Below are 17,321 nucleotides of genomic sequence, written 5' to 3'. Positions count from 1 at the left end.
GTGAGTCTGAGTTTGAACGGGCCCGTGTCCAGGGAATAAGTAAGACTGTATAAGGCTGCCCTGTGTATCTGCTTCTTCCTCTTCCCTCTTTCTCTTCTGCTTCTTTCTCTTTTCCTCTTCTTCCTGTGTACAAATTGTAAATAAATTACATGTTCTTCCTGGTTTCCTCTTAATCCGATCGTCCTAGTCTTTTCCTCAATTGGGTAAGCGTGGCACGATTGAAAACCGCTCCAATCGGGTTTAGTATCTGCTAACGGCCCGGATCGCGGCTCGCTTCGCTCGGCGTGTCCACTAACGCCGTGGTTCGGGTGGGATTATTTTCCTTGCTTCACGGCCGGTGTTAGTACTTAGGTAATCGGACTAATTCGACCAACAACCCTATTTAACACCGACCGGAAGGAACGTGATAGCCCCGGGATAGCGTCGGCCAGTAAAAGGACAAGGGGATTAACCCCCTCTTGATAAGGGGAAGGCCGACGTTTTGAGATCCGCAACAATATAAATATATATATATATAAATTAAATATATATATACATATACAGTGTACACATATCTACATAGTGTCGGACCCCACTATTCGCAGGTTCCGCGTATCCGCGGTTGATAAAATGCGACCTGTTTCTCTATTCGGGGAAAAGTATCCCGCAAATTTGCGGTTTTTTTTTTCTATTCGAGGCCGTGTTCCACAAATTTGCGGTTTTCCAAGGATGCAAAAAAAAAAATTTCACGAGTCGCGAGCTTGAGCTTGACACATCTTACATCATCTATTCACCTACGACACATCTATATGACACATCTATTCACCAAATGTCGTCCGTCCGTTCGAAGGTACTGCAAAAACGGCTCAACCGATCGCAACAATATTTTGGGTGGGTATTCTTGGGACCCCTGGGAGAAAAATAGGCTATATTGTTTTTCCAATTTTTCCAATTTTCCCAAACACGATGGAATAATATTTACCGATATGAACAGTGATGTGGCTATTGTTGAAATTCTACAAATACTGTTTATTCTACGTACCAGGAGAGAGTAGATCGACTCCTGACGAACTCTTCCTATATAAACGTGCGGCTCCGAAGTAACATGGCAGCGTGTGCAAAGCGACTGAGAAAAAGGTGTGGCGGCTGCTTCCGTGTTAGATTCGGCGCGAACTCTTCACACATAAACATGCGACTGAGAAAGATGTGTAGCGGCCGCTTCCGTTTTGCAGAATTCAATCTTTTTTCAAAATGGGCGCCGTGTACTGTTTAGATTTTGATGATTTGTGTGTGATATGATTCAACGGATGTTTATATGAATCGTTTAAAATAAAAAAGCCTTCAATTTGTGATAGTTTGCCTTTTTATTTGGGCCTCCCAATTTAAGCCCCGCCCATAGGGCGGGTACCATTGCTAGTTTATAAAACCCATCTTTCACCAACCATACATAAAGCAGCTGGACATACACAAAAAAAACATCTTCTACGTGCTGTGAGCATGACGTGCTCCTGCGTTTGCTGCCGTTTGTTTCGCGTTTTCATGGCTTTTGCGGGATATCCCATCATTTGCACTGTGAATAGCTTCACGTGATATTCCGTCATTAACACTGAACAGCTTCACATGATATCCCGTCATTAACACTGTGAATAGCTTCAAGTGATATTCCACCATTCACAGGTAAACTATGTTTCACGGGATATCCCGTCATTCACACTGTGAATAGCTTCACGCCATATCCTGCCACCGCTCACAGGTAAACAATGTTTCGCAGGGATATCCCAACAGACGTTAAACATTGCTTCATGGGATATCCCACCAGCTGCATAACACGGAATCCCAGCGAGTTACTGTACAGAATGAAAACACTCCACAGTATCTATTAGTGCAATTAGCTGTCTCCCTTTTCTCCACTAAAACAATGTCCCGACATTCACAGGATTTTCAAATGTCCGGAACCTATCCCCCCTTTTCACATTGAAACAATGCCCCCACATTCCCTGTTCCAACTTTCGCGGCATTTTCCAGGAACATATCCCCCGCGAATGTCGGGATCCGAGTGTGTGTGTGTATATATATATACGTATATATATATATATATATATATATATATATATATATATATATACATACATACATAATATATATACATACATACATACATATATAATATATACACACACACACACACACACACACACACACACACACACACACACACACACACACACACACACACACACACACACACACACACACACACACACACACACACACACACACACACACACACACACACACACACACACACACACACACACACACACACACACACACACACACACACACACACACACACACACACACACACACACACATTTCTTTAATTATAAAATTTTTAACTTGGCCTAATCTATGCAACGATATATACAAGGTTGCTGAATATGTTTAGAAAGATGGAATGCATGACCTTTTTCACAAGGATAATTTTATAATTGGACAGCCAGCTTAAAGTTCCTTTTGAAGGTTGGAGTGCTTCACAATGCACCACATTAAACTGCTACAAGGAAAGATCATTATAGGAGTTATAGGATATGGCTTCAGCTCCCTCCTCCTCCCCTCCTTCTACCCTCCCTCTCCCACCCCATACACAGAAGTCTCCAAGGGGAGTATATTATACTGTTTTATTCTGCTGTTTTAGTTACATTTTGTATACCGCACCTTTCCTATGCCATCTCCAGGCATTGCAAATCGTCATTGCCGGGCACCGAAGGGGGCTCACAATAGTGAGCAAGTCATTTGTCAAAAACGGTATTTTTTTGTTTTTTGATTAATCAATTAATTGAGGAGTTATTTAATTATTAGCGATTAATTAAGTACTTATTTAAATTATCAAATTTCCTTTCTCTTCTGACCATCAACTCAGGCACCTTTTGAGTGAGGAAGCTGATATTTGGACATGCCAATGACCAGGTGATTTGGCTGCAAAGGCTATTTTTGATTTATTAATTAATCAATTAATCGATTAATTATTTAATTATTCGATTAATGACAAAAAATATTTTTAAAAAGTTACAGATTCTGATGAAATGGTGGTGGTTTATGTGTTCTCTGACCGAATTGATTAATAATTTAATTTTTTTATGATTATTATTTATTTATTTTCATTATTAATCATTTCTTTTTAGTTATAATCATTTATTTAGTGAAAGAGAGGTGTGATGTGATGGGGGTGAGTTGCTTGAAGGATGAAGTGGGACAAATCGTTGTGGACCCAGATGGAATTAAAGGAAGATGGAAAAGATATATGGAAATGCTGTTGAATACAGAGAATGAATTGGATGGCAACATAGAGAGTAACCCAGTTTTAGGACCGGCAGAGAAGATAACTGAGAAGGAAGTTGAGGAAGCGATAAAAGCAATGAAGAGTAGAAAAGCGGGTGGGCCGACGGGAGTTGTGGGAGATATGTTGAAGGCAGCAGGAAGTTGGGGTGTGAAGAGAATGAGAGATCTGTAATCTGGCGGTGAAAGAAGGCCGCATTCCAGTGGATTGGGAACTGAGTACCCTCGTCCCTCTATACAAGGGGAAAGGTGACCCTAGAGAGTGTGGCTCGTACCGAGCGATAAAGTTATTGGAGCATGGAATGAAGGTATTGGAAAGAGTGTTGGAGAGGAGGATAAGGAACAAAGTGAAGATCGACGAAATGCAGTTTGGATTTATGCCAGGAAGAGGAACGACAGACGCGCTTTTTATTGTGAGGCAGTTGCAAGAGAAGTACATGGAGAAGAGGAGGATGTTGTTTCTTGGGTTTGTTGATCTGGAGAAAGCATTCGATAGGGTTCCACGCAAAGTATTGACATGAGCAATGAGGAAGTTAGGAGTGGAGGAATGGTTGATCAGAGTAGTGATGGCAATGTACAAAAGAGCGCGCACAGCTGTAAGGACGAAGGACGGGAACAGTGGTGAGTTTGAGGTGAAGGTGGGAGTGCATCAGGGGTCGGTACTAAGTCCACTACTATTTGTAGCTGTGATGGAGGTGCTGGCTCAGAACGTAAAGGAGGGTTTACCGTGGGAGTTGTTGTATGTAGATGATCTGGTGTTGATTGCGGAAAGTATGGATGGACTGAAGGAAAAGATGAACAAGTGGAAGGAATGTATGGAGACAAAAGGTCTGAAGGTGAATATCGGAAAGACGAAGGTGATGGCAAGTGGTAAAGCATGTGGTGAGGTGGAAAGAACTGGGAAGTGGCCGTGTGCTGTGTGCAGGAAGGGTGTCAGAGTGAACTCCATTCAATGTACAATGTGCGCTGAGTGGGTTCATCAAAAATGTAGTGGTCTGAGAGGGTCATTCACCAGTGTGGCAGCTACATTCAAATGTAAGGTGTGCACAGAGGGAGCTGCAGATGGAGGAAATGTTGAGTTGGATCTTGGAGATGGCATGAAGCTGGAAGGTGTGAAAACATTTTGCTACCTCGGAGACATGCTGAATGGAGAAGGTGGATCAGACTCGGCAACGGTTGCTGGAGTGAGATGTGCATGGAAGATGTTTCGGGAACTGAGTGGCGTGCTGATGAGGAGGGGAGTGTCGTTGAAGCTGAAGGGAAAGGTGTATGTGTGAGAAGTGTTATGATTTATGGGAGCGAGACATGGGTAATGAACGTAGAGCAGCAACGAAGGTTGGAAAGGGTGGAAATGCGAATGGTTCGATGGATGTGCGGAGTATCGTTGAGAGAGAGGAAGACAAATGATGAATTGCGAAAAATGATGGGAATAGAGTCTGTGATTGATGCTGTGAAGAGGAACAGGTTGAGATGGTTTGGTCATGTGTTGAGGAAGGATGAAAGTGACTGGTTGAGAAGAGTGATGGAAATGAATGTAGAAGGAAGTAGAGGACGGGGAAGATCGAGAAAGACTTGGCTGAAGATGGTGGAAGAAGAAATGCGGGCAAGGGGGTTAACAAGGAGAGATGCAGAAAATAGGGCAAGATGGAGAAGATTGTGATGGGGACCGCAAGGCTAACCCCCGCTCTAGCAGGGCAAATGGCCTTAAAATGCATGCTGTTGTTGTTGTTGTTGTTGTTGTTGTATTAATCAGTTATTTATTTTCTTTCTCATTTGGCCAATATCTCAGGCACCTTTTTCAGCTCGGAAGCTAATATTTGGACATGAGTGACCAAGTGATGTGGCTATCAAGGATATTTTTGATTTATTGATTAATCAATTAATTAATTAATCGATTAATTATTTAATTATTCGATTAATTACTAAAAAAATTAAATAATAATTCAGTTACAGATTCTGATGAAATGGTGGTGGTTTTTGTGTTCTGTGACCGAATTGATTAATAATTTAATTTTTTAATGATTATTATTTATTTATTTTCATTACTAATAATTTATTTATTTTCTTTCTCATTTGGCCAATATCTCAGGCACCTTTTGAGCTGGGAAGCTAATATTTGGACATGACAGTGACCAAGTGATGTGGCTATCAAGGATATTTTTTATTTATTGATTAATCATTTAATCGATTAATTATTTATTGATTAATCGATTAATTATTTATTGATTAATCAATTAATAATTTAATTTTTTATTAATGACTTATTTAATTAAATTTCTAAAAGATACATCTTCGGATGAAGCACTAGTGGTTTCGTTATGCTATTAGCCAATTGATTAAGAAAATATTTTGTGATAATCTTTTATTGATTTTAATTATACAATTAATCAATCAATTAGTGTACACCTCTCCTTCCCAATGCAGCCTCTATGAGCTCCACTGCGGTATTGCCGGGCGCCAGAGGCGCCCCGGCAATGCCGCGCTGTCGGATATTTAATTATTTGGCATGGGGGCGGTGTACTTTGAATGTATCTGTACTTGTTTTACTTTTTAATTCCTTTTGACCCATAAAGAACGTCAGGCCATGACCGTGGCCGGCACACATATGTCAACCGGCCACGATAGTGGCCCTATCAAACATGGTCATTCTATGGGCGAGTTCTAGCCACTATTTGTATGCAAATGACTTTCAACTGACGTCAACCGAAATAACGAATCATGACCTTTATTACAATGTACAATACCTGGGGTAACTTGTGAAAGCTTGCTTATAATTCGTTGAGAAAATCCGATGACAAAAGAGCATTTCTGGGATAACTATTAAATCCAGCACTTTATGGGTTAAGTGGTTCACTATTGATTGACCTTCAGCTTAACATCTTTCCATAGCAGTAGCAGTGCCTTCTTATGGCACCACACGCGATGGATATTTTAGTCTGATCCAATTAAGCTCGCACTCCAATGAGGCAGCTCAGAGTCATACACACTTCTGTCGAGCTGTAATACCTCCTCACTGACCTATTTAGTGTGGCTGGAACACATCAATAAATTTGCATTATGGCACCCTTGGTTCAAGCCAATGAGAGCGTTGCAATGGTTTCTGTAATTGCTCAACCAGTTGTCCATATCAATTCATAACAAACTCGAAACGAAGAGACTGCATTCACACTATTTGCATTCACACGACACCATGCCAAGTACCGTGCGACACTGCCTCGTCTTGGCCGCTTCGTACAAACATGGCAGATGTGACGGCCCCGCCAACCGACACACCTGCATCCCGTATGGCATTCACCAAACGCTCCACCTGGTGTGCAAAAAGCGATCAAAAAGCTTGCGTCACAGACATTCAACCTCTTGATTTATCCAGTGAGGACCATATTAAAGGGTTTAGAAATGAAGGCACCATCAGGACGGTGAGGTTGGGGGATGGGGTGCGAGGAGGGTAGGAAGGTGAGGTTGGGGGATGGGGTGCGAGGAGGGTAGGAAGGTGAGTTTGGGGGATGGGGTGCGAGGAGGGTAGGAAGGTGAGGTTGGGGAATGGGGTGCGAGGAGGGTAGGAAGGTGAGGTTGGGGGATGGGGTGTGAGGAGGGTAGGAAGGTGAGGTTGGGGGATGGGGTGCGAGGAGGGTAGGAAGGTGAGGTTGGGGGATGGGGTGCGAGGAGGGTAGGAAGGTGAGGTTGGGGAATGGGGTGCGAGGAGGGTAGGAAGGTGAGTTTGGGGGATGGGGTGCGAGGAGGGTAGGAAGGTGAGGTTGGGGGATGGGGTGTGAGGAGGGTAGGAAGGTGAGGTTGGGGGATGGGGTGCGAGGAGGGTAGGAAGGTGAGGTTGGGGAATGGGGTGCGAGGAGGGTAGGAAGGTGAGTTTGGGGGATGGGGTGCGAGGAGGGTAGGAAGGTGAGGTTGGGGGATGGGGTGCGAGGAGGGTAGGAAGGTGAGGTTGGGGGATGGGGTGCGAGGAGGGTAGGAAGGTGAGGTTGGGGAATGGGGTGCGAGGAGGGTAGGAAGGTGAGGTTGGGGGATGGGGTGCGAGGAGGATAGGAAGGTGAGGTTGGGGGATGGGGTGCGAGGAGGGTGGGAAGGGGCAGGGAGGTAAAAGTTGGGAAGGTATGTGGAAGGAGCCAATTATGGGATGAAATAGTCAAATAAAAGCCAGAAATAATGTTTCGATGTGTTTGTAAAACAAAGAACCATTAACTCACTTTGGTTTGCAGCCACTTTAGTGTGTTCTCCTCACTATAGCAGAAAAACTCTTTCTCGTCACTCGAGGCTGTCAGGTCAACAGATGGGTCACGCCAGGTAAACAACCAAATGGCTTTACCATAAAGTACAAGGTTGAAAACATTAATTTGCCACAAGCATCGAATGTTCTTTAAATATAATGAGATGTAAACAAATGAAAGGAACACCAGATGCGTTAGCAATTTGCCTCAGCCATAAACATCGTAGTAAGCGAGGTTGCTTTCACACTTCAGTAAAGATCGCTCAAAGAGCTGCAGTTTGGGTTGATGCATTTGGCTTTCCCATCTGAGGGCAAAGGTCATGAAGCTGGGATCCCAAGTACAAATCAAAGTTCAAGTACAAGTACAAATCACATGAACTGCATCGATTTGTCCATTTTCTACTCATGTCTTTGTAATTCATGTAAAAGTATGATGGCATCTCCCGCTCTCCACGTCTTAAATGCCATATCTGTATTAGTTCCTCCATGAACAGTAGACCCTGTAGATTAATTAATTAAACGATTTCATGATTAAACCAGAACGGCCCTCGGTAGAGCGCAAACCTCCGCCAGGCTGAACAGGTTATGTTTTGTTTCCCACTGATAGACCGGATCTGGATTCGGACCTGAACCAAAATCTACTCAGCTTGTTCTTGTCACTTTACCAACTCGTCCACCAAGTTTAGTCATCACTCGTCCATAACTTTTTGAGACATTCTGTTCAAGGACAGACAGACAAACAGACAGGGGTGAAAACATAACCTCCATCCACCTTCGGTGGCACAGGTAAACATCAATCTTTATATTTCAACCATGGAAAAATCTCCATAATTTTGCCCCAAATTATTTGGAAGTTGTTTTTTTTGGCCATTTATAGCTCCATCTCCCACCACCCCACCCTCCGTACTCTGTTTAGCAGAAGCAGCTCCAGGTGAAGCATATTGCCATGAAAAAGCAGCGCAGATGGTTTTAGATGCAATTGGAAATGTCTGGTTCATCTGATAACAAAAGAAAGACGCAAGCAAGTGCATCGGATCAATTTATTCCTCCTCTCATTACATTACGGCAGCTATTTCTGGGTTGTAAAACGTCAAACCTAAAGGCTGCACAGATGCTTTTAGCTGCGGTAGTGCAGGGAATATCGTGACTGTCCGAGGTAAACAAATGAGATGTTTAACCCTTTCCATACCAAGTAATTTGCGCAAAAAACAAGAGAGAGAAAAAAAACATAAAAGCAAGGCCAGGATTCTGGTTGGGATTTCATTATGCCTCCGCCGAAGTCGATGGAGGCATTATGTTTTCAGGTTGTCCGTCCGGCTGTCTGTCCGTCCGTCCGTGATAGGTTTTCGTTACCACGATAACTTGGGAACGGCTGAAAGGATCTTAGTCAAACTTGGTGCAGGTATGTATAAATGAGGTAAAGATGAACCGATTAGATTTTGAGGTCACGAGGTCGAAGGCCAAAGGTCAGAGGTCATGTTAGGTAAAAATACTGTTGCCGCGATAACTTGTGAACCAGTGATGGGATTCTGACCAAATTTAGTACAATTATTTATAATGATGTAAAGATTAACTGATTCGATTTTGGGGTCAAGAGGACAACGTCTGTAATAGGTCTATAATTTGAGAACGGCTGAAGTGATCTAATTCAAACTTTGCACAGGTATGTATAATGACATAAAGATTAACTGATTACATTTTGGGGTCAAGAGGTTAAAGGTCAAAGTCTGTAATCGGTCTATAACTTGAGAACGGCAAAAGGGATCTAATTTAAACTTGGTGCAGATATGTATAATGATGTAAAAATTAACCGATTAGATTGTGGAGACCCTAGGTCAAATGTCATGTCAGGTAAAAATATGATAACTTGTGAACAGCTCAATGGCTTTAAATCAAACTTGGTACAAATATTATAATGATGTTATTAAAATGTGTGGAGGCACAGAGGCGAGTGTGCAGAACTTTAGGCCAACCTGTCAGCTCCATAAGTCTTTGGTGGATGTATAAAAATAAAGAAAAGAAATCATATTTGCATACACAATAAATATATACAGAAGTTGGTGCAAAAAGTCTCAGCAATATCACCTCACATATTTTTAAAGTTGCCAAAGTCAAATCATTGGTATGACACTAATCTTCATGAAAAAGACCAGTTTTCAATTTTACATTTACTCATGAAAAGGTACGGTTTTTGGAACGATGGCAAAAAATGTCCTTTGCAGTTCTTTGCTCTGTTTAAATGCAATAGATAAGAATAGAGTGACGGAAAAACGAAGGTAAAGGCAATTTAAAAGGCCAACTCGACTGTTGAAACAAGTGTCATTTTTGTACGGCACAAGAACCAAGCAGAGTCAGTGGTAAAGCAAACAGATTGCAGGGTAAGCTGCACCGTAACGCAGGGGTGGCTTCATGTGTAACCGCACCGAGGACATAGAAACATACGTCTCTCGATTTTGAACCTGTAATGATGTTCACCAATTTGCCGATGCAGTTGATAGCTTTTACCCTTCATTCTTCAATCTTCAGTAGCGTCACTAATTGCCATTTTACCATTGACCACTGTCGCCTTTTCATCCAGGCAAGCCAAGCATAAATAAAGGCCACGTTACGTCTCTGCACTTGGGTTATCATTGACTGTGTGTTGATGAAAAGACACATCATTGCATCTGAAACATACATCAAAAGATGCATCATCTCATAAATTGTATCTCCCCAACTTGAGTTAAGTGCCAAACAGCAAACATGCAGCTTGGCATGGTTCGGCGACACTTGGCTTGGAAAACCAGACTTAATCTGCTTAACAGAAACTTTCCTCCTTCAAGATGTCTCCGATTCCTTAATTTCTCATCCTGGTTACTCCCTCCTCCGGTATGATAGACCTGAGCCTCGTCCTGGTGGCGAGGTTGCTATTTTTTTAAATCAAAAACTCTCTTCCTCACTCTCCCTGCACTGCCCTCTCTCCTCCACACCCCCAGGAGTACCTCTGGCTATGGGTTCCCCTCCGCTCCTACCTTTTGTTCATATGTGTTCTGTACCGTCCACCAAACAGTGATGAATCCATTTACATCTCGCTGTCTGACAACATGGACCAACTTCTATCTACCCATCCCAACTCTCTCTTCCTCATATGTGGTGACTTTAACTGTCATCATGCCAGCTGGCTGGGTGTGGGTTCCTCTCTCATGATCATGTGGCTCTCTCACCAGCCATGGGACCTCAGCAAAGGACTTCTGCGACTCATTGGGACTGACACAATCTGTCAATTTCCTGACCCGGATCTCAGTCAGCAGTGCATCTTCTCCTCTGGACTTCGTTATGACAAACCTCCCTGCAAATGTCTGCTGCTCTTCTTCTGCTCCAATCGGTTCATCTGATCATGTGCTTGATAAAGTGGATATCTCTCTGACCATTCTCAAATGTTGAGAATCTGGCATTGAAGTTGAAGAGTCTGGCATTTCACTCAGGCCGACTGGCACGGTCTTCAAGCAGCCATCAATCATCTGGACTGGTCTTCCATCTCTACTGCCTCTGACATCGACTCATCCTGGGAATTCTTCCAAAGAAAATTGCTCTCTCGTGCACAGATTTATCCCATCTCGTCTTCAGTTGTCATACCCTTCCATGTCCATGGTACACTGAATCTTGTGGTGAGGCAGTTCCCATGAAACAACTTGCCTTTGCCTCTTGGAAGGCAAACCCAACTGAAGGCAATCTCAGTTCCTTTCACAAAGCCAGGAACAAGTGTGTGTCTACCCTCAGGAGAGCCAGGAAACAATATCTCTCTACTCTCAAGACTGATTCGTATGAAGTTTTTAAAAAACTCGTAAACTTTTATAGTTTTTTAAACGTTTCCCGGTGTGTACCCTGGTTTAGAATAGGTACACCGTATCCCTGCGTGTCGTAAGAGGCGAATAAGAGGGTTGGCATCAGGAAGGGCATCCGGCCATAAAAACATTCCCTCAAAAAGAGAACCATGACAATTACAACTACATATGGGCAGGGTACAGCCCGAAGTGGAGATCGGTTTCTGAGGTTTGGGACATGGAATGTCGGGACAATGACAGGGAGATCAGGAGAAGTGGTGGAAGTATTGGTCAGAAGAAGAGTGGACATATGTTGTGTGCAAGAGACGAGATGGAAGGGAAGTGGTGTGAGAATGGTGAAGGGTAGGCAGGGACCGAAATACAAGTTTGTGTGGCAAGGGTGCCCGGAGGGCGTGAATGGTGTTGGTGTCCTGTTTTCCGAGGAGTTTGTAGACAGTGTGGTGAGTGTGACTAGAGTGAGTGATAGGTTGATGATGGTGAAAATGATGATTGGAAAGCTCGTGGTGAACGTCATCTCGGGATATGCTCCGCAGGTTGGTCAGAGCGATGAAGAGAAGGACAAGTTCTGGTGTGCGATAGAGAAGCTGATAGAAAACGAGAAAGATGAGGAAGTTGTTGTGGTAGGAGGAGACCTAAATGGACATGTGGGATTGTGGGAAGGAGTATGGACGGTTTTGAGGGAGTTCATGGGGGTTACGGATATGTTGTGAGAAATGGAGAAGGTGAAAGGATTTTGGAGTTTGCTGATGGAGCTGATTTGTAATACTCAGTTCCAGAAAGAGGATAATAAGCTTGTTACATACACGTCAGGTGGGTTGACGACAACCGTTGACGACCTGATGGTGTGTAGGCGAGATAGGGGGCACCTCCGGAATGCAAAGGTGATCCCGGGGGAGGAGGCTGTTTCACAGCACCACTTGGTTGTCTGCTACATAAGGGTGAAAGGTGCGAAGAGAGCTCGGCAGGTGAAGTACCAACCGAGAATGAAGGTGTGGAGGTTGAAAGAGGTGACAGTAAGGCAGGCATTAAAAGTGAGGCTGAGTAGGGTAGAAGATGATGTGGTTGAGCTTGAAAGTGGTTGGATGTCAATGAAAGATAGTCTGTTGTGAGCCGTTGGTGAGGTATGTGGATGGACAAAAGGACCACCGAGGCACTCGGAAACATGGTGGTGGGATGATGAACATGAAACAAGTCTTTCTCGGTCTTCCCCATCCTCAACTTCCTTCCACATTCATTTCCATCACTCTTCTCAACCAGTCACTTTCATCCTTCCTCAACGCATGACCAAACCATCTCAACCTGTTCCTCTTCACAGCATCAATCACAGGCTCTATTCCCATCATCTTTCGCAATTCATCATTTGTCTTCCTCTCTCTCAAGGATACTCCGCACATCCACCGAACCATTCGCATTTCCACCCTTTCCAGCTTTCGTTGCTGCTCTACATTCATGACCCATGCCTCGCTCCCATAAATCATAACACTTCTCACACATGCAGCATACACCTTTCCCTTCAGCTTCAACGACACTCCCCTCCTCATCAACACGCCACTCAGTTCCCGAAACTACTGGTGGTGAAAGAAGGATTGCGAACCAGTGGATTCCAGTGGATTGCGAACTGAGTACCCTCGTCCCCCTATACAAGGGGAAAGGTGACCATCTGGAGTGTGGCTCGTACCAAGCGATAAAGTTATTGGAGCATGGAATGAAGGTATTGGAAAGGGTGTTGGAGAGGAGGATAAGGAAGAAGGTGAAGATCGACGAAATGCAGTTTGGATTTATGCCAGGAAGAGGAACGACAGACGCGCTCTTTATTGTGAGGCAGTTGCAGGAGAAGTACAGGTAGAAGAGGAAGAAGTTGTTTCTTGGGTTTGTTGATCTGGAGAAAGCATTCGATAGGGTTCCACGTGAAGTATTGACATGGGTATTGAGGAAGTTAGGAGTGGAGGAATGGTTGATCAGAGTAGTGATGGCAATGTACAAAAGAGCGCGCACAGCTGTCAGGACGAAGGACGGGAACAGTGGTGAGTTTGAGGTGGAGGTGGGAGTGCATCAGGGGTCGGTACTAAGTCCACTACTATTTGTAGCTGTGATGGAGGTGCTGGCTCAGAACGTAAAGGAGGGTTTACCGTGGGAGTTGTTGTATGCAGATGATCTGGTGTTGATTGCGGAAAGTATGGATGGACTGAAGGAAAAGATGAACAAGTGGAAGGAATGTATGGAGACAAAAGGTCTGAAGGTGAATATCGGAAAGACGAAGGTGATGGCAAGTGGTAAAGCATGTGGTGGTGAGGTGGAAAGAACTGGGAAGTGGCCATGTGCTGTGTGCAGGAAGGGTGTCGGAGTGAACTCCATTCAATGTTCAATGTGCGCTGAGTGGGTTCATCAAAAATGTCGTGGTCTGAGAGGGTCATTAACCAGTGTGGCAGCTACATTCAAATGTAAGGTGTGCACAGAGGGAGCTGCAGATGGAGGAAATGTTGACTTGGATCTTGGAGACGGCGTGAAGCTGGAAGGTGTGAAAACATTTTGCTACCTCAGAGATATGCTGAATGGAGAAGGTCCATCAGACTCGGCAACAGTTGCTTGAGTGAGATGTGCATGGAAGAAGTTTCGGGAACTGAGTGGCGTGCTGATGAGGAGGGGAGTGTCGTTGAAGCTGAAGGGAAAGGTGTATGCTGCATGTGTGAGAAGTGTTATGATTTATGGGAGCGAGACATGGGTGATGAACGTAGAGCAGCAAATAACGCTGGAAAGGGTGGAAATGCGAATGGTTCGGTTGATGTGCGGAGTATCGTTGAGAGAGAGGAAGACAAATGATGAATTGCGAAAGATGATGGGAATAGAGCCTGTGATTGATGCTGTGAAGAGGATCAGGTTGAGACGGTTTGGTCATGTGTTGAGGAAGGATGAAAGTGACTGGTTGAGAAGAGTGATGGAAATGAATGTAGAAGGAAGTAGAGGATGGGGAAGACCAAGAAAGACTTGGTAAAAGATGGTGGAAGAAGAAATGCGGGCAAGGGGGTTAACAAGGAGAGATGCAGAAAATAGGGCAAAATGGAGAAGATTGTCATGGGGGCCGCAAGGCTAACCCCCGCTCTAGCAGGGAAAATGGCCTTAAAATGCATGTTGTTGTTGTTGTTGTTGTTGTTGTTGTCTCAAGACTGAACTCTGAAACCTGTCTCCCTTTTCGAAATCCTGGTGGCGTCTGGTCAAATCTGTTTCTGGTGTTGGTTCCCCTTCCATCCCCTCCCTTACCTCAAACACCTACACAGCTGAATCCGCAGGTGAAAAAGCTGAATGCCTCAACTCTGTTTGCCTCAAATTATTGTATCCCAAACCCATCTCTCTCTGTACCCACCTTACCCAGTCAAACCCAGCTGTGCCTGGACTCTGTGTCTTTCTCTCCTGAAAAGGTGGAGAAGTTTTTGTCAAACCTCAACACTGATTTTGCAACTGGACCAGACGGCATCAGCCCACGGGTCCTAAAATCCTGCTCTGCGCTCTTTCACACCCTCTCTATGTTCTCAAGGTCATCTACCATCTGCTTGGAAATCAGCAAACATTACCACTTTACATAAAAAATGTGCAAAAACAGATCCTTGCAACTACAGACCAATCAGCCTGCTCCCAACCATCAGCAAAGTCATGGAATCCATCATCGCTTCTGATATTAAATCCTTCCTCTTCTCCAATGGCTTGATCTCAGATCATCAATTTGGATTCAGACCAGGTCACACTTCTCTGGACATGCTGCTTCTGCTGTCTCAACAATGGATGGAGGTCCTCAATGCCAAACAGGAAATCAGAGCTGTCTCCCTTGAGATATCCCGTGCCTTCGATACAGTCTGGCACCCCGCTCTGCTCACCACGCTCTCATCCTATGGTATCCATGGACCATGGAAATCTCCTCGCATGGCTTGCGGACTTCCTTTCCGGTCACAGTCAACGTGTGGCCCTGAATGGATTTCTCTCATCTCCCCTTCCTGTTCAGGCTGGAGTTCCTCAAGGCAGTGTTCTGGGCCCTGTGCTTTTTTTGGTATTTATCAGTGATCTTTCCGACTCTCTGGAAAATCCTCTTTATCTCTTTGCTAATGACTCCACTCTCTGCCTCTCCATTTCACAACCCTCAGATCGGCAGGCAGCAGCCTCTTCACTCTCTGCAGACCTGGACAAAATCACAAACTGGTCAAACAAGTGGAACATGTCTTTCAATCCGGACAAATCTCACACTCTCACGATGTCTCTCCGAAAAGACCGTCTGGAAAACCCTCCCCTCTACTTTCTCAACAATCCTCTCCAAGAAGTTCTGTCACTCAAACTTTTGGGTCTCACTATTTGCCATGATCTTTCCTGGGAAAACCACACTTCCAAGCAGCTCCGTCGTGCGAAGTCCTGCCTTGGCACACCTGAGCTCCTCACCACATACAAGGCTTTCATCCATAGCTCAATAGAATACTGCTCTCCACTCTGGGCTGGTGCTCCTGCCTCACACCTCGCTCGGCTTCATGCTGTTGAAACCAAAGCTTTCAGGATCATTGGAATCTCCCGTGATGAAGCTGATTCTGAGGGCCTTCCACTCTCTCACAGCAGGCAGGTTGGTGGTCTTTCTGTCTTCTACCGACTCCTCTTTGGCCGAGCACCCCCAGCTCTGTCTGTGCTGTGTCCCCCAAATATTCCTGCAGGACGCACAAGAACTGCCAGCAACCCTCTTCTGGTTAAACTGCCAAAATCAAGACTCTCTGCTCACCTTCACTCTTTCATTCCTCTTTTTTCCCACCCCTGGAACAAACTCCCACTCTCTTCAATCCCACCCCTCCCTCCAGGTCTTTAAAACAGCTGTTCACCACCATCTCTTGTTTTCCCCCATCCAAAACCTTGAGCTTTACTACCCCTATTAATACACCCCAAATCCACATCTTTCAATCCCCGACTTCATTCCTGAAATTCCTTGAAGTGTCAATTTGTTTTGTACCGTGTACCCCTTCCCTCCCTCTCCCCCCAATCCCCCCCCCCACCCCATCCCTCTACCTTCAAACAGATCTCCCGATGTCCCTGTTCTCTACTGTTGTGCTTGTGTGCTTTCCTCTCCCCCCCATTTTGTCTGCCCCTCCCCTTATTGTTTTACGTGTCCATTTATGTTTTTTGTGTTTTATGTGCTAATATGTGTTTGATGTGCTCGCTCTTAAACGAGCCTCGGTCTTGTCTACGAAAAAAAAAAAAAGTAAGAGAAGAGAGAATCATAAGAGAAAAGAAGGCAGGAGAGTATAAAAGGTAGTGGGGATTGAAGGGGAAGTTTTGGAGGAGATATGAGTCGGGAGAGGGAAGGGACACGTACAGATCATGATAAACAGTTGCCCGCTTGGCTTTCGTGGGGTGCAAAAAATGGCAAAGTATTACTGTGGTACATATCATAAAAAAACTAAATCAGGGTGTTATAGATAAACAATTATATGAGTCAGGATGTTATGAGTGAAACTTCAAACAAATAGTGAAGTCAACTATCATGCAGTTTTACCCATAATGCTTTGCTACATCAACAATGGGAATAGGGTCAGCACCTCTGATTTCTGATATGTGTCGAAGTTGGCCTTGCAGGTTCAGACAGCGAATGATATTTGAGCACGACGGAAAATCCTCATCCGTCAAGAGCTGCTGCAATGGTTCAAACCTATCCTAAGACACAAATACGGTAAATGTTTTGGGGTTAGCAAGATGGAGGGGTGTACACTTGATCTGGTGACCAATTGTCATGCGTCAAATAATGGCAACATCTTCAACAACAGTCAAGATCTTTGCAATGTACAACACGAGAGATAATAGCGCTGAATACTTGCTCCACTTTGAGTGGAGTGACAGACAGAACAGACCTTGAGTGACAGAACTTTTTTTTTGTATACAAGATCGAGGCTCGTGTAAGAGCCAACATTAATCACAAAAAAACAAACGGACACATA

At 44.4% G+C, this 17,321-nt stretch overlaps 1 protein-coding gene across 3 annotated transcripts in view; it reads right to left on the bottom strand.

Moving 5' to 3' along the window:
• The window catches only part of RNASEH2B (ribonuclease H2 subunit B), a 105,514-nt gene that overhangs the window by 26,686 nt on the left and 61,507 nt on the right, over window positions 1–17,321 (bottom strand). For all 3 annotated transcript variants that reach the window (XM_078783258.1, XM_068124431.2, XM_068124432.2), the window contains 3 exons: window positions 16,926–17,040; window positions 7,521–7,588; window positions 6,520–6,625 (listed from right to left, as the gene is read on the bottom strand). In XM_078783258.1, coding sequence (XP_078639384.1) covers window positions 6,520–6,625; window positions 7,521–7,588; window positions 16,926–17,040 — 289 coding nt within the window. The remainder of the gene's footprint in view (window positions 1–6,519; window positions 6,626–7,520; window positions 7,589–16,925; window positions 17,041–17,321) is intronic.

This window comes from Myxine glutinosa, chromosome 8 (genome assembly GCF_964187855.1).
Source record: "Myxine glutinosa chromosome 8, kmMyxGlut1.1, whole genome shotgun sequence".
Taxonomy (NCBI): Eukaryota; Metazoa; Chordata; class Myxini; order Myxiniformes; family Myxinidae; genus Myxine; species Myxine glutinosa.
This window is presented reverse-complemented; position numbering and strand designations above follow the sequence as displayed.